The sequence below is a fragment of the Barbatula barbatula genome (genome assembly GCF_947034865.1).
Source record: "Barbatula barbatula genome assembly, chromosome: 12".
Taxonomy (NCBI): domain Eukaryota; kingdom Metazoa; phylum Chordata; class Actinopteri; order Cypriniformes; family Nemacheilidae; genus Barbatula; species Barbatula barbatula.
In genome coordinates, this window is record NC_136775.1 from 6,095,748 (window position 1) to 6,118,844 (window position 23,097).

Genomic DNA, 23,097 nt, shown 5'->3' on the forward strand with positions numbered 1-23,097 from the left:
AAAAGAAAAAGGAGCACATGTAATTTACTCATTTTATTCCCCAGAGGCTTTTACATACACACACAAATAAGGGTAATAAGGGAAAAACAATATTGAAAAAACCTCAATGCTTTCGGCTGAATACGTATTAAGTTTATCTTTAAAGTGATAATTCAACCAAAAAATATTATTCTGTCATCATTCACTCATCCTCTTGTCATTTCAAACCTGTATGACTTACTTCTGCAGAACACAAAAGTAGATATTTTGAAGAATGCTGGTGACAGAACAACGGTGGTACCCATTGACTTTGAAGTGGTTTTGTGTCCATACAGTAGTGAATGGGTATCGCCGTAACTCAACGTTAACATAAAATAGGAATACACAGCTCATCTTAATTACAGACATGCTTCTCATGCAAACTCATGTTAATGTATCCTATCTAATAACCATCCGAGGAAAAACATCTTGAAAATCCTCCTAACGCCTAATTCATGTTGACACCGTCGAGGACTCTCCTATTATAATCAGCATAAAATAAGATCCGAGTCATTAAAAACACATTTGGCGCTACAGCCCAACAACCAGAGCCGAGTCACGCCTCTGGTACACATTCTAAATTTGACAACGCTCAGCTGAGCAGTCGTCCGTAATCCTCAGTCTATTTTATGTGGCGTCTAGCACATTAAGGTGACCAATCAGCTTGAGGTAATCTCAGTTCTTCCCGGAGACACCGAGAGTCGGGGCTGTCTTGTGGTGCCACACGGAGGAAAATATCCCAAAAAAGAGACAAGTGTGATTTTTGTCATCCTCCTTTTCAGGGAGACACTTCTCTCTCTCTCTAGCTCCATTTCCTTCTGTAAACTGTAACATTTAGGTTCGGGCTCGGCAGACTTATAATACCTCTGCCGCACATCTGTTTCTCACGCGGGAGCTACGGCGTCTGTCTCACACCCAGAGAGTTTGTCAGTAATCCCCGTGAGTAAAGTTCAGAGCGAGCTGACAGCACAAAAAATAGATAAATAAGGATTTTCATTTTTCACCCTGTAATGCAAAATTGCACATTACATTTCTCACTCAGCATTTATCCCTGGGCTGCAAATCCATATCCCTTAATTTCTCAAAATCACTTCATTTCAGAGAAAATACTATTTTCTTTGGCAAGTGGTTTGTTAAACGTCTTTCAGTCTTGTTTTTTCTCATGCCAGAGAAATCAATATAAACACTTTTTAATAACAGATGGTCTTTTTCTATCATGTTTCACTCATACAGCTCTTGCTGATTCTCCTGGTGATTTTAAGACATACTGAAAGGCAACAAAAAGGTAAACAGTACGGCAAAAAAGAACTGGGGCTTTAACTTGCGAGCGTGAACATAAGTGAATTCGGAATCTTCTATCAGTCAGGGAGGAAAGTGAGTAATGTCTTGCATTAAGTTTGTTGTTTATTCTCGCCCAGAAGCTGTGAAATAACCCTATTAAATCAAGTGGTCGCCCCGCCATTAATCTAAATGCAACTGACTAGTTCCTCAAAGCTAATGGGGTTTAGAATTGGCATCAGGCAAGTTTACCCACAAAGCTTTGCCTAAGAGGGTTTTAGTCTATACAGAGAGCTTATTGTCACGCTTGTTCATGGACGGGGATTAAAAATACTAGTTCTCTAGCTCCGGGTCCAAGTGCCCAAACTGTTACTAGCAATTACTTTTGGGTTTAAGAACAACCCAAACTTTAGAAAAAGTTCTTTATTACCATTTCGTGAGGGAAGGATTACATTCAGAGTTCCGCTGATGGAAACTGTTTCTTAAGCAAATAGGTTGATGCTGAATTGGGTGTGATTCTTACCAATTTCTACTATTGTTCTAATAATATCAATGAACCTTACGACTTGATAAAATAACATAAGATTACAGGAATCCTGCATACAGGAATACTATGTGATTCTCAATGTTAGTAATAATATTTGCGCAAATACAGTATATGGTACAGTAGTCTCAATTTCAATATTTCTCCCTCACTCACTCACTCACTTTCTTTCTCTCTCGGATTTCATTATTTTCATCTTTGCAACGTCTCATCGCGGTGAATACCAGCTCAGTGTTGTCAACTTAGCTTTTTCATTTGAATAAGCCTCTTTCTGTCTGCACTGTTTCACTCAGGCTAAATCAGCTTTAGAGGCTAAATATAAAAATGTTTCCTGGGCATTAATTCGTTCATATTTATCAGCGAAAAAGGTGCTTGAAATTCAGCTTCAGCCCCTTTAGCAGTTCAGAGAGCAAATAAAGACAAGCTTCACATAAGCTCTGAGGCCTCTGTTGATCCTTAAAACTCACATTGAAGTTTGATGTGTGTGACATGACTTCTGCTTCTATACTGTAATATTAGTCCTAAAAAATTAAATCCCCACTTTCTTGAAGACACCATAGCACGCATATATTAAATATTAGATGCCTTTGGAAATTAAAGTTTTACAGAAGCTTCAATGAAAGAACACATGTTCTTTTCTGTAGTGGAGATGTTTCCAAATTGGGCACTTGCTGAATGAATACATCATAAGTCAATCATAAGTGTTTTTAATACGAACGATTTTGTTATTCAATAATAGCACGAAAACGTTAATGTGTTTCATTCACTTCAAATGAATAAAAGTGAATTTGTTAGCAAAAACTTTTATGATTGGTTAAAGAACAGTTCAGTCAAAAATAAATGTTTGTTTAACCTTGTGTTGTTCCAAACCTGTCTTTCTTTCCTTCAAAGAGCATCGCATTTAGCAGAATGTCTATCTTCAATAGACTACAATGAAAGCTGATGGAGCCAGAGGCTGTAAATCCCCATTCAATAAACATAAAACATCAAAAAAGCCAAGTATTGTAGTAAAATATACATTACAAATGTTCTGGAGCCAAATGATGGGCAGTTTTGTGTGAAGAAAAGACTGAAACGTAACAGAAAACATATCTTTTATTTTAAATAAAGTGAGTTATTCATTTTTAATAAATGTATTGAGAATCTAAGCTATAAGATTCTGGGGCTACGCATTATTTTACAATGCCCTTGATACAGTGTAATTATACATTTATGTAGTGAGTAATAAAATTAGCTACATGTACTTACTATAGGGTTAAGATTAGGGTTTGGTTTAGATGTAGTTACATGAAGTTATGCATAATGTATAGGAAATACTGTAGTAAATACATGTAACGTGTTTAGCAAGGACACCGTAATATAAAGTGTTACCGATTCTGGTTATTAGAAGTTGATGCTAACAAAAAATAGATAAACATATTTCTTGCCAATTTTATTTTCAATGGCTATAGCTAAATAATTTTTACAAAAACAATGAAATATAAAAAATATTTGTAAAAATCAGGAAGAAAATAAGTAAGGTAAAATATGAATACAAATTAATAATAACTAAACAGCCATTAAGGTTAAAAGATCATCACAGAACACTGACACATACACTGCTAAATTACTGTAGTCTGTCAACATCTAATCCTTAAATATTATCACCTCGCAATAAAGCACCACCAATAACCTCCCCTAAAACCTTCTTCCTTTGAATCATTTAATATATCCAAAGGCAACACGCAAAATTGTGAAAATCACTGATGGAAGCGAGGCATTAAACTCTCTTCTACAGCTTGGTAAATCTTCCATACATTCTCTATTCTCCTATCCCAGCATGCCTGGGTGGGTGTTTCGGTCTGTTGAGTCCCTTCTCTCTGTGACTGTGTCTGGCTGCACGGTTTGACTGCATCCCACGCTGCTGGTTCAGAGGATTGTATGATGTCCGCCCACACAGGTGCAGGCCTGCCCACTAATCCTGTGCTCAGCGGTCAGCCTCAGACATGATAAGGGTCAAACCGAGACTTGGCCCGGCCATGCAGATCAGTGCCGAGGAAGACCGGCGAGTTTTGCTGGCACCGTGGCCTTCTGCCATGTTCAAAAACACAGGCCCACTTGAGGACGGACACAGAAGGTGTTTTTATATGTGGGCTGTGAAATGTACTGTATGTGTATTAATGTTTGAAAAACATAAACAACCAAATTGCCTTTCTTGGTAATAGAAATGGGATTCTAACAGTCCTATTTTTAACCAGGACAAATGTTATATACTATCATTGAATAGCTCTTGCTGAATTCTCGGTTTACACTGTTCATATATCTGGTTTGAAATCTTATCAGGCTGCACGATACATTGATGAGCTAAATAAAGCTACTGAAGGTGCCGTGTTGGTTGCTATTTCTATTCTTACATCCATGCAATACATGTAACAGCAACACAGACATTTTTTTAATGCATAGAAAGTGCATCTATGAATTGTATCATTAAGACATTCAGAATTACAACAAGATGAAAACTTCACAAACAACATCCAGCATTATCAAAATGTCATTACGGTCAAGACTCAAATGTGCAATGGGTCGATATTATAATGTTCGGGCTGATATTATTAATATAGGTTATTTAATACACATTCAATTATAAAGATCTTTTTAAAGGGATACTTCAGCCAAGAAACAACATTTTCAAGAAAATTACTGCAATATTCTGTCTGTAACAGAATATTCTAGCAAAACCACAATAGGACTAAGGATTCCCCATCTTTCAAAGTTGCTAATTTAGGGCTGGGAAACCTGATTTAGCTTAAGCCAGGACTAGGTCACTTTTATAAAAAACTCTTGAACAACATAACTGGTGTGCATCTTGAGACAAAACAATGGCAATGATATATTTTAGGACATATCAGGGCATGTTATTTTCAGTTAAGATTGCGCAAGTGTTCAATATAGTCTGGGACTAGCCTTGGAACAGTTAACCCTTGGAACAGAAAGATATTTAGAAGAAAGCTTGTAGCCAAACAGTTCTTGGCCACCACTGACTACCATAGTAGGAAAAATGACAATGGTAGTCATGTGACCCTGAACGGTTTGCTTACCTACATTTTTCAAAATATCTTCTTTTGTGTTCAATAGAACAAAAACAATTTTTTATGTAATTTTTCCTACTATGGTGGCCAATAACTGTTTGGTTACAAGCATTTTTCCAAATATATTTCTCTGTGTTTTTCAGAAAAAAATTATTTATACGGAATTGGAACAATTTGAGGGTGAGGAAATTATGACAGAATTTTTAATTTTGGATGAACTGTCGCTTGGAGCCTCGCCTGTGAAACCGTGCAGAAAGGTTTTACCATATTATCAAACTCATATGCTTCAGAAGATGTACAATCATGAATACGTTTTAAATGCTTAAGCTGTGATACTGAATAACAGTCACAAAATTAATACTTAGTAGTAATAGTCAGCTGTGATGCGTTAGGATTTTATTACTGTGGCGACTCTGTGTCTCTAAGCTATCTCATTGCTCTTGATTTCAACAGCTCAGAGCAGAAGGTACGGCTGAATGAGGCCGACATGCATATACGGTGAAGAGTCATTCAAATGATTCTGTAAACAAGATATGAGGGCAGAACTGGCAACACAACTTGCTGGAATAGGTGTCAAGGAGCAGTTATTGCGTTATTTAGAGCATCATAAAGCGCACGGCTATTGATTTGAGAGGCAAAGTGGCTCCCCGGTTATTTCTGTCATTGCCAGGCTCATTAAACTGATATATTATACACTGCGATCCTCCCTCTGCCACTCTGTCAGTCTTCCACAACACCACGCCAAGTCCCTGCTATGTTCCCATAATCCTTTGCACCAGTGCTTTTGATTTTACGAACGACTTTAATATTTGTTAACTCTCACTTTGGATTAAAGTAAATAACAAAACTGTATGACTTTGTTCTGTCGAACAAATAAGATGATATTTTGAAGAGCGCTGGTAACCAAACAACCTTGGCTCCCATTGACTTCAATTGTAACTGGACAATACAACAAAGACATTTCTCAAAATATCTATTTTTTATTTTCCACATAAGAAAGAGTGATATACAAGTTTTTAACAACATGAGGATGAATATGCATGAGGACATTTTTTTTGGGTCGGCAACCCATGGCTCTCAAGCCCGATATGGCTCATCTGCCCCCTGCTGCGTGCGGCTCTCTGTAGTCTTTTTACAGTTTTTTTTATTCGCTTTGGTACTATTTTCACAAGTATGTGGTAAAACCTCACAACTGTTAGTACAAAACTCAAAGCAGATCATCAAAAAGTCTGTTTTTTCAAACATGTAATCACATGTTCAATTGACAAAGTACAATGCACAAAATGACACAATCACTTTTTCACCACACCTAATCAGAGTGTCATCAAAGAACTACCTTTCATTTGAAGTAATTGTCTTTCACAATGCAATGCCCATGATACTTTTGATATGCTTCTCATCTAATTTGGGTAAATACATTTGACCAACACTTAATCCAACTGATCTTAATGGTTAATCACTGAACCGTTTGGTAAACCTATATATTTTCATTTCAGCAATAAACAGTATATCGATTTTGAGAACTACAGAAATAAAATGTGTTTTTTAAACATATAAATTAAACACACATGATGAATACTCGTTATTGCTCATTGATTTCAGATAGGGGTAACCACAATTGGTCATTAGATATACAGTAAAAGTGGGGGTGTAAACACTGGCAATTTCTTTCAACATGGAGCAGGATAGACAACAAGGAATAGGAAGAGCTCGTGGACAAGGGATCCATCAGAGAGGTGGGCATGGGCACCAACAGAGAGGTCAGAGAGGCGGGCATGGGCACCAACAGAGAGGTCAGAGAGGCGATCATGGGCACCAACAGAGAGGTCAGAGAGGCGATCATGGGCACCAACAGAGAGGTCAGAGAGGCGGGCATGGGCACCAACAGAGAGGTCAGAGAGGCGGGCATGGGCACCAACAGAGAGGTCAGAGAGGCGATCATGGGCACCAACAGAGAGGTCAGAGAGGCGCGCATGGGCACCAACAGAGAGGTCAGAGAGGCGGGCATGGGCACCAACAGAGAGGTCAGAGAGGCGGGCATGGGCACCAACAGAGAGGTCAGAGAGGCGCGCATGGGCACCAACAGAGAGGTCAGAGAGGCGTGCATGGGCACCAACAGAGAGGTCAGAGAGGCGGGCATGGGCACCAACAGAGAGGTCAGAGAGGCGCGCATGGGCACCAACAGAGAGGTCAGAGAGGCGCGCATGGGCACCAACAGAGAGGTCAGAGAGGTGGGCATGGGCACCAACAGAGAGGTCAGAGAGGCGGGCATGGGCACCAACAGAGAGGTCAGAGAGGCGGGCATGGGCACCAACAGAGAGGTCAGAGAGGCGCGCATGGGCACCAACAGAGAGGTCAGAGAGGCGCGCATGGGCACCAACAGAGAGGTCAGAGAGGCGGGCATGGGCACCAACAGAGAGGTCAGAGAGGCGCGCATGGGCACCAACAGAGAGGTCAGAGAGGCGGGCATGGGCACCAACAGAGAGGTCAGAGAGGTGGGCATGGGGCCCATCAAAGGGTTGGTCATGAGTTCTGGGGAGGCAGAACTGTTGTCTCTAATGAAGTTAGAGAAAACCGGTAAGTGTGGAGGATGTATCATATTACATCGTCAGAATCCTATAGTCAGATGTGGCCTGGTGGTTAGAGTGTTGGTCTTGTGATCAGAAGGTTGCCGGTTCTAATCTCAGTGCCAGCAGGTCATGACTGAAGTGCCCTTGAGCAAGACACCTTACCAATGATTGCTCTCCAATAATGTGCCACTGTAAAAAAAAACTACCTGTAAGTTGCTTTTGTCTGCCAAATGAATAAATGTAAATGTAGCCCGCCTTTTAAAGAGGCACCAGGTATCAATGAAACACATTTACCTGGTGCCTTTTGAGACAAACAATGACCGGGTGAAAGGACTAAGGGCACAGCACTGTAAAAAGAACTAACCAACATTTTTTAGAGGGTTATGGTGCTTGACGCTGATGTGAACCATCACATGTACATTTTTGCGGGCTTTAACCTTGCCAAAACTCGTCGCCGTGGACCGAACATCATCGGCCAACGGGCCACTGTCCAAGTGCCTGGACAACGTGGAGGAAACATCTCCATGTGCGCAGCTATCTCTGAAGATGGTGTCGTAGGACGTAGGCCATTACTTGGCTCCTATAATGCTGCACATCTTATTGAGTTTCTCAATGAAATTGAGCCGGCCTGTCAAGGTGAAGGGGTCACCTATGTCATTGTGTGGGACAATGTCAGCTTTCACCACTCTTTCACCACCTCCATACTCTCCTTTCCTCAACCCTATTGAGGAATTTTTTTCAGCCTGGAGGTGGAAGGTCTATGATCGGCAACCCCTTGAGCGTGTTATCCTGCTTCAGGCCATGGATGATGCATGTGATGACATCAATGTAGACCAATGTCAAGCATGGATTCGTCATGCAAAAAGGTTTTTTCCAAGGTGCTTGAACAATGATAACATTTATTGTGATGTGGATGAGAATCTATGGCCAAATGCTCAAGACAGGCTTGATCCAAACTAATGTAATCTGTGCACTAAATGTTATGTTTTGTTCTCATTTAGTTAAATAATAGAAAGTATAACTATGTTACAATTCTATCTGAAAAATAAAAACAAATTTGTACAAATGATTGTAGAGGATGTGTTCATTGATCCTTGACTTGATTACACATAGGATGGATATTTTGGAAATTATAGATTATGTAAATGCAAGGTAATGTCAGTGTACTGCCTAATGTGAAACTGTGTAATCTGTCTTTTATAGTACTGTAGCATATTCATTTCAGCACTTCTAAGGATGATTTGAAACCTGTATCTTGCATTGTTTGCTGTTGGATGAACTGATTGTTAAAAGTACTAAACTGAAAGAAGATCATATTGTTGTGTTTCGGTGATTAAACCAAATGTTCCCATTACATATTACAATAATCTCGTGTTTGAAACCATGATTATGTGGACTGAAAACATGTGCAACTGACTGAAAGCATTCCATCAGGTTTTAAAAGAATGACTAGCTGCGTTACAAGTGTGAGAAGTTTGGATTTTTGTACTAAGAGTTTTGAAAATGTACACCTTACTTGTGAAAATAGTACCAAAGCGAATAAAAAAAACTGTAAGGCCCTCTTCATGCCTGGTAATAAGATGCGTTTTGGTCGATCGGATCACAAGTGGACTAAAGAGGCACATACCTGTTTACACCTGCTGCTGTAAGCCATCTATTTTGTCCACTATTGTCCTGATTTCTTCAAGAAATATTTGAAAAAGCATACACATTCCGCCATACAACCTGGCTGGTAAATGTATTTGCTTTTTCAGATATTTCATTCGAATAGACGAGATAAGTGCTTGCAATGTTCATACGACCGGGGATGACAGATAAAACATACAGAGAGCAGTGGATTTATTTCTGCTTTGAGAGATGTGAGACAGCGCCGAACACTGTATGCGTGTGTTAGAAATGGAATGGTGAGAGAACATTCTCCTTGGTACGTCTTTAGCCGGCATTGTTTAAATCCAGTCTGGCTAGCGTGCTTCTATGCTTATTGTTTACGCATGATGTCCGTATGCGGAGAGTAGGCGGTCTCTTGTGGCTGTTCATCAAACGCCGCAAAAAAAAACCCAAAACAAAAGTTCACAGAAAAAAGCTGAAATCTAACTTAAGCAGAGCGTGCAACACCACATCGCTAATCTCCTATTGCAACACTACCACTTATTGCCAGGGACAAAAATGTATATATTTCTAACATCTAAATACAATAAAAATCACACTTTTTAGGTTAGTGGTGCAACTGCGTAACTACTACCTTACATGCATAACAACCCGTGATGTAGTAATTTAAAGGTTACATATATTTTGCGGCTCCAGACAAATATTATTTGGTGGGAGAGGGCCCAAAATGGCTCTTTTGGTCGCAAAGGTTGATGACCCCTGCTTTAAAGTGACATTTACATATTGATATCAGTAATCCATGAAGTATAAATGTGGTGTTTATGACCTTCAGATAATTTTGCTGAGTTTACAAAGCGAATCTGCACCAAAGAAGTAAACATTATCAGGAGAGGTTGAAAGAAATACATCACCAAATGTGCAGGGCACGAAAAACATCTCTCACCAGAACTGAATGGCCCGTGTTTACAGAGACTCAGAGCTGTTAATTCTCTATAAATCTATGCAGCTTTTGGAGCTGGTCCTTAGCACACAAACTGGCAAGCTCTCTCGAGCTTATAGTCTGTTATGGCACTGAACCAGACTGTGAAGCTTAGGATGACAACCCCCTTTTCCAACTCATTCCTCAAACCATGGAGTCTGCAAACAAGATTTGGTACATTGCTCACCAGGTCTCTGGAAACGGTTTTCTACTACTTAAATCGCAACCCAGGAGATGAAAGGGCATGTTTGCCAACATGCTTTAGTTGGTTACAAAAAGACTAAATGGGTTGGACTCCAAAAGTAAGTTTTTTACTTTTAACAATATCAAAATGTTCACTTAACCTTTCTCTCAATAGTTTAATTAATCTACTAATAATATCTGATACTGCACCACAAGAGGATTCTGTCATTCAGTTATAGTAATATACACTCATGGTCAAAAGTTTGGCATCACTTAGTCATCCTTTATATTTCTTGCACATTTTAAAACGATAGTAAACCTATGAAAACCATAGAATAACACTACTGTAGTGTTAAGTTCTTACTAAAAGCAACCAAAAATAAATTTGCATCTTCACAAAATTGGCATTTAATCAACCAGTTTCATGAGGTCTCAACATGGGAAGCTTTTTAAACCATATTGAAGGAATTTCCATCTATGCTGGACTTCCATCTAATGCAATCTTCATAAATAATTTCAATAATATTTCTATTCAAAATTTTTAAATAATAATTTCGTTTTCTAGTATGTGGGGACACTTATACTTCTGTCTACAAAAGTAATTTGAACTTGAAAAGGTCATTTGAAAACATTGAAACATACACCTTCAGATAAAAAGATTTTCATCTTTCATCAAGTGGTCCTTTTGACCGGTAGTGTATATTTTTCATAGTGACACTGTTCAAAAGAGGTCCTTGGTAACCAAGTGCAGTAACTACACAACTTGTGTGTGCAAATTTGCAAATTTGTGCATACGCATGTATTTTCATGTGTGTCGAGGATACTAAAATGTCACACAAATAAATGTAGACATGCTTATTATATAAGTTTTAACAAACTTCCCAAGCTTCATTACAAGTAGGTGCTATAGACCGCAGATGAAAGAGAAATAGGATTGCCAACCACTTACCCACGGCACTAACACAACTTAAGCGATTTTATATAGTTATCGAAGATCGTTGCTTGTCACACTATATGAACCTGTAATTTATGACAGATTATATGACACATGCAAGAAGATTATCCGGCACAATTGTACACAAATTCGTTATTTATCAAACGCCAATAAACCCGCAGAAAAAGTTCGTAATCACACTGTGACGGTAAAGCACATGACACACGCAAAAAAAATTTCCCTCCGTCATGATGCAGTGGTGATGACAATTCAAACAAACAGTCTTTCTCTCTCCATAATTCAACAAGTTTTGTCTCTTTGTGTGTTTTTTCTCATTGTTGTCATCACGCTCTGTGCTGTACAAAAACGCCGTCTCAGTGTGGGCGAAAGGCCAAAAACTGAGAAACAAAGTTTAGTTCTCAAACAAAAACGCATTATTGTGGATAATAATGCGTTTTTAATGTTTAAACCACAACCAAATTCACAACCGGTCGTAGGTCAAAACAACAGCAGCATTTTATACTCTGTAAATTAATTAGCGCTTAAAAGTACTTGATTTGTAGTGAACAAGGAATACATATCGCAAATGGTGCTTAAGTGATTTTTTTAAGTGACAAAATCTCTCTGTCACTTAACGCTTCACAGAAGATGAGATCTTAGCAACAAAGTTCAAACAACTTTCACTCCTTGTTTCAATCTATTTCACAAATGCAAGTTAAGAGCTACTTAATTAAAGATGTTATCTGATTTCAGTTTCGCACACAGCGCTTAAAAAGAGGCGCGAGTGTGTTTCGAGAAAAAGAAAGTGAGAGAAGAGAGGGTACAGATCGATATGAGAGAAAGTCCAGACTGTCACTCAACCCGTCTCCCTGAGGGAGGCCGCGAGAGATCGAACACACGGATAAACATCTCATGAAAATGGAGTCGGTCCTGATGGGGTTTTCAATGCTTACGGTTGGATGAATGAAAAAACGATGAACTAGTGAATGAGTCAATGAACGAATAAAAGTAGGTTGGGAGGATAAATGAATAACAGAAGTGTGTAATTGTCAGTTGGCCTTTCAAAGATGAATGAGGAGGTAATCCATCTACCTGATAAAATCCCCTTTCCCTCAGAGCGACTGCCCATGGGTGAAATATTAGTCTCAAGCTGTTTCTCAGTATTGGCTTTCTGTGGTGAGAAATAGCATCGCGATACAACGTTTCAGGTTACACAAATGTCAAGAACCAATTAGGTGAGCGAGAACATTTTGACTGCTGTTTTTGTAGACGATGATGTCCAAAGGTTTCAGACTAGGTACAGCTGGAGATCCTGGCGAGCAGAGATGTTTAAAATATCTGCTTTTGGTTGTTTAGAAAAACCTGCAGTTTGTTTTGACGCAAAATGCACCAGGTAATGTAACTTTGATTCATTGTGTTAGTAGTACCTTTTCTGACCTTCCTTTTTAAAGTTATTTATATCATAGACTGGGCACAGTAGTTGCGGCTCACCTGTGCGCTTGCTCTCATTTTCTGGCTGCGACTGCAATAATGATGATAAGCAGGGTAAGAAGCAGAGCCCCAGCGATGAGCAGATAACATTTCCTCTTCCTCAGCTGCCTCTGTGGAAAAAAGAAAACGCTTGTGATAACATTGTTTGATCAAAGATAATCTCTCTTAACATGGGTTGGGGAAGCTACTTTGAAACTGTACTGTAGTTTGCTAAACAACAACCTAGTTAGATTAAATTCATGTAAACCTTTAAATATATAGATTATAGATCACTTTGCAAGATGTTAACACTGGTCCAAAAGCAGTCCGGTTTCAGATTTCAGGTTTCAGTTTTACTTTATTTATTAGTAGTATTCTTTTCATCTTACATATCAAATTTATTCTTGAAGATATTTTTATTCATTTTTAATCGCTTCTGAATATTCTGTCGGTTGTATTTTGATTAAACATTTGCGTTACTGAAACCGGAAGTTCTTCTGGACCAGCGTCAAATGAGAATTGAATACGCCATTGATACGGTCAATATAATAATATTTTTATGTTAATAAACAACAATCCTTTTCCATCTTTTCTAAAAATTTTTGGGTTAAAAATGAACAAAATTTGGTTAAGAAAGTACATAAAAATCATTGTTTAAAACTGAGGTAAGCGTTCCTTACCTCACCCCAATTCTCAATGGTAATCTTAGAAAATAATTAATAAATTGGGCTATACTTTTACAAGAAATATCAATTTGACACCATCTTACTGGAACACCCGTAAAGATTTATGTAAAGTAACCTGCATTTTTATGATCCACCAGAGATGTTGAGGACAAAAGCTATGAAATGCAGCTTTAAAACGATATACATATGAGATTATATAATAACTTTTCAAAATAAGTATTTACTGAACAAAAAGTATTTGTCTACTTGAAAAATCAGGTTCTTAACATCTTGTTAAGATCTGAACACACACATTTACACTAAGTAGTATGACATAAAGAAAAGAAAAAAACGTGTAACTGTAATTATAACATTAAGACATTTATAGAAGGCTGAAAATGCAACACAGTAACTTGAAAGTTTTAGAACAAATTATAGCAATGAACAAAATAAAATATAACCAACAGAAATGCAGTTTCTTAGAAATGTGTTTGTCAATATAAAAGCTGCAATTTTTTGAGAATCTTTGAGATACTGTCACGCTCTCTTTATTAAAATAAGTAAGTAATCCTTTATAGTAGACCAGTCGTTTTGTAAAGAATAGAACCGTGATTGTAAAAATATAAAAACCCAGCAATGTACATTTAAATGACTAAGAACAAATTGAACAGCACCCTGGAGCAAAAATCTATAACACACCGCCGCTCATCACTGTTGTAAATCAATAAATCAACAATCATTTTCCACTATGACCAGTCTTTTAGGTACAAAGAATAAAAGAACAAAACTACACCATTATGTTCCAAATAGGTTCCCACTATTGAAGCAGTACCACAATATGAAATGAAGGTGCCGCCATCAATTGACCTCTATAGGTCCTCTCCTCAATACAGAGACATGCTTTGAAAATGATTTCTCACAGACAGAACTGAATCGTGGCCCAGAGTCAAGAGCAGTTGGACAAGCATGAGAGAACTGCTTTCTCCGGCGTGCCTGAATTCTGGCTGAATGGCGTTCGTAAAACCCATCTGCTCTTTGACTCCGATAAGACTTGGTGGTGGGAGGGAGCTCTGCTCTGTTTTCAAAAGATTTTTGGAAAATTGCTGGAAGTTTCATTCGGGCGTTCAGTTGCTAAGAAATGTCTCGCTGGGCCACCGGAAACTGTTGCTTTGTCGCGTTACGAAATTAGGGTCCAGTTTGGAACCCATTCAACCAACAAGTGTACAAATAATGATAATAATAAAAAATACGGTGCATTTAGTGTCAATATAATTTGTTTGCTGAGTGGATTTAAATATACGCTTTTCCGACTCGGCAGGGAGGCTTCGATGTTTCGCAGCTGAGAACGTGCACCCATTCAAAGTTGTTTTGAAATGCCCCCCGTCCGCCTAACTCCCCATCGCTTTTGACAAAGCCAGAAAGAGCAGCAGTTCTAGACCACAGCTATGCTGGAGTCTTTAAATCCTGACGTGCTTCAAAGCGCGAAGAGCAATTCATCTTCTTATCTGAGAATGGAAACAAGCTTTCTATGTGAAAGTGTGTGTGGGGGAGGGAAGCAAAAAACTGCTGTCGAGTAAATTTCCGTTTAAACGTTCCACTCCACAACAATTTGCATAAGCAGCCTGCGTCTGTGATAAGAAGATTGGTAATTTTCAAAGGCTCTGGAGGGATTGGGAATTAAAAGCCTCTCTCCGCTATCTCCTCTCTTGCAGCTGGTCACCACAGATTCCCCTGCTTCCCTTTCTTACATTTTCTCCCAAACCGCGCCTTATAAACTTTTTCTCTCTCTCCCTTGCGCTTTCTTTTTGCTCAGCATACAGTCCCTCGGTGCAAGCCCTTTTTTGCTCCGCGCAATTCTGGCCTCTACTGTCGTTCAGAGAAAACAGGAAAATAAATCAGGTAAAAGGAAACCGAATAAGCTTTGGGTGACAATGCAACTGTTGCTCCATTTCAGAGCTGGAATTTACTGGATGCTGCGGTGGGGATGAGAGATAGTGAGGGAGAGTGTGAGAGAGAGAGCGAACGGATACTCGCAGAGTGAGAGAGAGATGGAAAATGAGTTAAGGGTAACAGGAAAGCTGATGGAGTGTTGGAGAGAAAATACATTTCCAACCTGTCAATTTAGTCAACCTGCTGTACAAACTACAAAAACTGCAGCACTTCTTATATTGAAGATTTCACTGCAAAAAACAAACCTTTTCCGATGAAATCAAATCAAATACATTTAATTATGAAGCGAAATTACCCCAAAAAATCTGTCATTGTTTGCTCACCTTCTTATCATTTAAGATAACATCACATAAGATATTTTGAAGAATGTCGGTAACCGGACAACGGCGGTATCCGTTGACTTGCATTGGTTTTGTCACACAATAGAAGTGAATGGGTACCGCCATTGTCAGTTTTTTGTGCTCTGGAGAAGGAAAAAAGTCATACAGGTTCGAAATGACAAGAATGACAGAATTGTCATTTTTGGCCAAACTTTGGGTTAACACTTTAAGATTTTAAGCAGTGCTATCTACAAAAGGTATCAAAGTTAAGAGAGTTTTTGCATTGACAGTTGTTAAACAGTTGAATTAATTTGTGACACAACCATCAATCATTAACACATGTTAATGTGATCGTGTACATTTTGCAAAACGAATTGCTAATCGCACAAACAGGTATTGTTTATATTATCACTAGTGTCTAGCTCCTCAGGAAAGTACATACAATTGTTTTCACAAATATCGTCTCATTATTGTCATTTTGTTTATTTACTTTTATATTTGATATGGTTTCCTGAATTAGAAAGCTCCTGTTTTATATCTAACTGAAAACCACCAATTTTCCACTTTTAATAGCCAATTACAGGAAGGGAAAGGGCAACAACATCTTTTTTTTGTTGGCCAACTAATCATGTGACCACAAATGGATTTTCAACCATGAAGAAGAGCAGAAAATATCTGCTAACCTCTGCACCAAGAGTTCACCTTGAAGTCAACTAAATTAAACCCTGTAACAAATCCTGTCTGCTAGAAACAATGCTGCGAATTTCCACAGTCACTTAAACCTGTGTGAGTCACGTATAGGCTGCCTGTGGACATCACCAATTTCCAGAGGAACTGCTTTGCATTTGCGAGTGAGAACCAGAGAGTCATTTACCTTGTGTGACATGAGAAATGTCTTTATAATGCCATAATAACGTAGCATGATGATTACCGACATAATATTATTCTGCCTTTATCTCATCTGCTCAGAAAATTGAAGGTCCATAAAATAAATAATGTTTGTGCTGCCACTGCCTGGCTTGTAATCGGCTTACGCGCAATTTACATAAAAATTCAGAATCCAAGCCTTCCTGATTATGATGTTTAAAAGACGCAGCGAATAAACAGAACTTGAGGTTCTCACTTTGCAGTTCCGCCTTTGGCAAACAAACTGTGTTCTCCGTCTGGTGTACACAAGTGTTTGATAGCTCAGTGGAAGAAAGCGTTATAGATGAACAGAGGTGCTTTAACAACCTTGATCTTCTCACCCAACATAATTCTGAGAACATAAGCAAGTTAGTTTTCTTTCTTTATGTCTAAACTTCTAAATGTTGAAGAGCTGTTTGTAATTCAACAATCGGGGTTAGTTATTAAGTCGATTACCATTAACAGATCTCCAAAACAGATCATTAAAATGTAGTCAATTCTTTAACGTTGAAATCCGTAACACTTACAAAAGGCAACACATTACTACAAGTTTGTATTTGTTAACGTACTAGCTCACATTAACTCACAGTAAGTAATAGTTCTAGCGCATTTAATCTTAGTTTATGTTAATTTCAGAATGCACTAATACAATTTTTAAATCAAACGTTATATCTGTTAACATTTGTCAAGGTGAAAGCAGTGAACTTACATGAATAATTGTATCGACTTTAACTTACATTGCACGGATTAATAAACGCTGAAAATGCTAAAAGTTTATGTTAAGCATTTCATGTTAACAAATACAACCTTATTGTTAAGTGTTACCACAAAAGAAGGCACAAAAAACAGTGTTCAAACCTCTTTATGCTGATTCTCAATAACAAGATTGGTATGATTTTGTGGGAAATGTCAGTTTCATATCATTAAACTTCAAACCACTTAAAGAAAAATACCAAAATAACCTGTACATTTTAGTTTAAATTTGAAAAGTAGTTGCAAAAGTTACGTCCTGCATCTTAAAACCAAACTAAAAACAACATTGAAAAGTTAAAATGAAACTAAATCTAACTGAAAGTGAATCTAAAGTTAATTATTGTTCGAGTCATTTCTGTTTAAAGTAGCTATAAACGTACTGCACTGTGCCCATTCATAGAAAATATCTGCCAGTACTTAGATGGACACCAAGTGACTTGCCTTAAAGAGACAGAGGCCACATTTGAATCCACTGAACATTATGCACATAGGGTGAAACTGGCAATAACATCCTCTTATTCCCATACATATTCATTCCACTTCAACTCCAATATCACAAAAAGGCCAATGTGGCAGTCATCACCCCCAGCTAACTCCATTCATCACCATTTACTAAATTACACTGCATGATTGATTTGCTTTGCTGTGCCTGATCACAGCATGTCTTAGCACTGATCAGTTTCTTTCTGCATACATTACACAAACCTGACAAAGTTTCAATATGAGGAGCGGCAAAGAAAGAAGAATTGATAGAGATGTTCCTACACCTTAAATGCTCTCAAAGCAATACTGAATTTAAACTGAACATAAGATTTGGACATATCAAACAAACAACCCTTATTTCGAAGCACAGTCTAAGCCACTGCAAATATCTTATCTAAACCATGAAGACACATTTCCATTCGATCTCTATTTGCCCCTCAATGCTGCCTACCAGAAAAGAGAAAGAATCGAGAAGTTATAAAGATAGATTTTTCATATATGAACATCCATCTCCTGAATGATTTGTATCAGTCAAGTCTATTAAAAAGCATACGCCTTACACAAATAAATATGAAAAAAAAATATGTTTCCCTAACTTCAAGTGTTAACAAAAAAGCGATTTAAAATAATTGAATACTGTCCATGCTTTTGTGTGTATATGGGAGGAAGAGTTAAAATAGAGGGCATGTTAAAGCAATGAATCTTCTCAAACAAAAATAATAAAATGCACGGTCTACACTGCATGGATTCTGCACTATTGGGACGGCATGTGGATTATATAGAGGCTGATAATCCCACTCGCTTCCCAATGTCACACACTACAAAGCAGGAAATCATACAGTTTATCCAAAGCAACCACGTGACATGTTCTACTTAGAACTGTACATACAACATATAAGCGATATTATGAGATCATTTCATTATATCGTCGCCATCATGGAAATGCACTTTTTCCATACAAATAAAACAAATGTTCCATTAAATGTTCAACAAAAACTGTTTCAATAGACGATCAGTTAGAAAGATATAGTAAAGTACTAAGTACTATGCTTTTTCCTTCCTCATCTCAAGTTTGATCTCTCCTATTGTAAGCACCAAATGAGCCATGACTACCACCGTTGTCCCTTGAAGCCCCCCAAAAACAAAACATGTTGAGCAAAATGCTTCCAGACATGTGTCATTAAAAACCAAGTTCTGATCATACAAGAAAATGTACATGGCATTAAAAAACTAGAGTTTCCAACTTGAAGCCAAAAACTGAAGAGACTTAACAAAGCTTTACTTTGAAGAGTAGCCAGTTAAGCACTTTCCCTCCTTCACTTCACAAAATGGGCTTGTAATAGAAGAAGTGAGCAAATGAATAATGGTAATTGAAGTCTGGAGTCTGTATATTATGGTGTGAACTCCTCACTGTCTGTTCATTTGAGTTTAGAGTTTGGAGCCGCGGCATGGTAATGAACAATCATGTTTCCTCGTGGTCCATTGAACTCTGATGGGGCTGATACAACATCATTCTTGTCACTTACAGACTTCCACAGGAACTGCTCTTGGCCTGATGGATTATAGATTGCATTTGTTTCCAGCCTTCCACGAACTGACATGTTGGGCCATGGAAATGACTTGCTATTTTTAATTGACTTGCGTGCGTAATGTTCAACAGCGTGGGTTTATGGGAGATGTTAAAAAGGTAGTGCCCTAAGCCAGACGCGCACCCCCCATCCCACCTCGGGGTGGGCGGCAGCGAGACTGGCGAAGTGCTAAATTGCTCTGCGTGAGTTTGGTCACGGCTGAGCTCTCCTTGAGATAATGAAATGACAATTAATCCAAAAGCTGTTGCTACTCACTCATTTGCTCCCTTGCGCTCTTGTAAGTGGAGGAAGGAAGAGAGGGCAAAAACTACGACCAAGAGCAGAATGCTAAACCACACGTCGGGGACTTTCATTTGCTTTCACAAGCTGGCACCCGTGTGTCAAGATGAGGAGATGCATACAGTGACAATGGTTTACAACATGCAGAAAGAAATGCGTGCACCTATAAGCCTGTATGATTTATATTGTGAATCTTAGAACACGAAAGGCTGGTAATTCATTTTAAGTTTTTGTAATCTTCCAGAGAATTTTTATCTGAGTAAAATAGTCCCAAAAAAGCTTAAGCCAACATGAGCACAGATTGAAACAAATACCCCTCCACGCTCAAATTATTTATAAAATTATTATTATTATTAAGACACATCGTCATATATTGCAAAAACAACAGAAATAAAAAAGGTTACAACACATCCGTTATTAATGAATGAATTTGTAATTTTTGGGCTTCTGACATATGATATAATTGCTGGGACTTATTATTACAAAATACATTATTATCGTAGTATTATGTCGCATTTCCTAGTCAGATATATTCACGGTTGTCAACGGCAACACTTTACAAAGCCACAAAAGGCTTAGCCTGCAATCATAGCTTAAAAGCGTACAAGGTATGAAATCTGAATTTTTGAATGGATGTCAATGGGGGAGAAGCTTCACTAAGCTGAAAAAATGCTATTGTCAAGAAACAGCGTATCATTGAATGGATCGCCCTTCTGCTAATCTTTGACCTGTTTTATACTAAACAATACCTTTTTCATTCAGTGAATTTAGAAAATGCCCACGGTAACAATTTTTTATTTATAATCATAATTGACGACATTATTGGATATCAGCATCGAAAATATGAAGTCTTATAAAATCTTATAACCTTTATAACTTCAAACCACTACAGCCAATAGGACCTTCGAGTCCTACACTTCACAAAACAAAACATCTTAACAGTCATTTGAAAATGGATATGGAAAATGCACTGTAATTGGTTGAAGGTTAATTATCGAATTTAGTGGCTCATAAATAACCACATGTGGAAGATCATGCTGTGTGTGATGTCAACCGAAACTAATAAACAAGCCCGGTACAATTCTTGGGTTTGTAAACTGTTACATAGAGACTCTGTTTACATAGCAACAAGATTTCAATAAAACACAATATATTACGAGTGAAATCAGATATTAAACTACCTGATAATGACTGGCTTTCGCAAGCTCCTGATTGGCCGTTTCCACATGCGACGAGGTGGTTTGAATGTAGTCTTCAATACTGTCTGTGAAACGAGAAAAGGGAATACGGTTATCATTGTGTTTCAATGTTTCATAAAATCAAAATGTTCTTTTTGCTAAGAGTTCTGTCCGTGTGTCCTTAACCTTAAAAATCACAACAGAATGTGTGACTCACACACATTCACAAAGAACAATGTCCAAGAACAACCTGTACCAAACCATCGTTACAAACACACTCACTCTCTAATGCATGTTTCCTTTCTCAGGAATAAGGGAATAAGAGCACGCTGACAGTAAAAAGCCCACATAGTGTTGCCAAAACTGCATCTGCACAACATGGTTGTGGGTTTCTACTGTATCCACCATCACCGCAAAATTACATCTTTCAGGAGACATTTTGGCCTAGTTTAAACAATACTCACACTTGGATTATTCTATACCTGTAGTTTTTTGTCCAATATAAACATTTAAAAAACACATTTAGGCATTTGGCAGATGCTTTTATTCAAAGCGACTTACATAGCATTATCCTATACATTTTACATAGGTATCTGCATCCCCTGGGATCGAACTCACAACCTTGCGTTGTTAACGCAATGCTCTTACCACTGAGCTACAGGAAAGAAAATACATTTCTACTTTTGTGTTTCACTCTCGGATGTAAAGATTTTACCATCGTGTAGTGGCAGAATTCATCTGGATTTGCATTGCATAATTTTTGTTTACTAGTGCTTTGAAACACACTTAAAATATGACTGTGGTGAGGAAGGCGGGACGAGAGTTGTGAGGTGGGGCCGATATTTGGAATCAGATGTGCGCGCACCGGTCCCGCATATCTCACGGAGGAGATCGGGAGCTTAAGAGAACGAGCGGCAGGACTAATGACGAGAGAGAACAGGGCCCGGACATGTGTCAAGTTTGTGTTTTATGTTATCCATTACTTCCGTGTTTGTTGTTTGATTGTTTTTTTTATTAAGGTTTGTTAAGCGTTCGCCAGTTCCCGCCTCCTTCCTTCCCTTTTATGGATCTTTGTTACAATAACATTTAATTAATATCATTGTTGCTCCCATTTGCCAACCAGACAACAATAGAGGCTCTGGTAATATTAGTAATCTCCTACCATAATATTTGCATCTCCTACCAAGAGAAAACAGCTTTGACAACTTTAGCCAGTATATTACTACAAAGGGACCAACAAAAGAGACCCTCCTGAGAATCCACACACATACTGTATGCTAATAAGCTAGACCCACACAATGGCTTGGCTATGTCCTTGCTTTCATAACTATGGGAAAAAGTCACCCAATTATTAACTTTGAATAATCCAAATGAGTTGTCTTGTTCCAATGCACATGTACTTATTCTAGCAAGTGAGAACATTGATTCAAATGCAAAGTCAATTCCCTTCCCAATTAAAAACAAATGTGTGGTTCGCCACACCGGAGAGCAGAAAGAAAGTGAGAGAGCCACGCCGAGGTTAAAGCAGGGCAGACTCAGTTGAGGGGAACACTGTAGACTTCACCTCCGTCTAGCTGGAGGAACTAATGAGGTTTTGTTTATTTTTCCTTGATTTAATTTGCTGCTGGCATAGGTATGGGGGGGGGGGGGCTGTGCAAGCAAGAGACTGGAAAGAAACCTGTGGAGGTGACGGGAAATATTTTTCTGTATTTTTACGCATTTATTCTTATAGTTGCCCTTTTCGAGGATTAACTGAAGCTCAAACGTGTCTATCATCTTGTAATCTTCCAGCCACCCATTCCCCTTTCTGTGTTTCTTACTATTTGTAGAAACTGGTAAATTGTCAGTTGTACAGTAACTGAGCTTGGTGATATGCAATAGCTCCCTGGTATAATTAAATCTGTAGGAGCTGCTGTATTGCACTGCCAAAGTTTTTCCTTTAGGTTCTTTATATCATGTTCTCTGTAAGGTCACAGGCTTCTTCACAGGTGGGGGAGCTTTAACAAGATTCATTGAGTCACAAAAGTGAAAAACAGCAAGAATGAAATTAACAGTGAAGCAGATAGGAACAAACAGGCCGCCAAAGTGAACACAAAGTAATATCTGAAAGGGTGCGCATGCAACCGAATGTTATTCACAACCTTTTTAGTCTTTTCGCCAGCGACCGATTCAACACTTACAGTTTAGTCAATTATATTCTGTCTTCAATATTACTAAAAAGTCATTTATTAATACATAAACTAGGTAGAAATACAGGAAAATTTTCCTATATTTTACATGGCCTCAAGCGGTCTGTTCTCATTCAAAATGGACGCCCGCATG

General features: G+C 38.3%; 1 protein-coding gene across 1 annotated transcript in view; it reads right to left on the reverse strand.

The window, feature by feature from the left end:
* tsnare1 (T-SNARE Domain Containing 1) overlaps window positions 1-23,097 on the reverse strand; it is a 90,306-nt gene that overhangs the window by 6,462 nt on the left and 60,747 nt on the right. The window contains exons 10-11 of the mRNA XM_079470125.1: window positions 20,779-20,861; window positions 12,674-12,783 (exon numbers count right to left, since the gene is read on the reverse strand). Coding sequence (XP_079326251.1) covers window positions 12,688-12,783; window positions 20,779-20,861 — 179 coding nt within the window. The 3' untranslated portion in view covers window positions 12,674-12,687. The remainder of the gene's footprint in view (window positions 1-12,673; window positions 12,784-20,778; window positions 20,862-23,097) is intronic.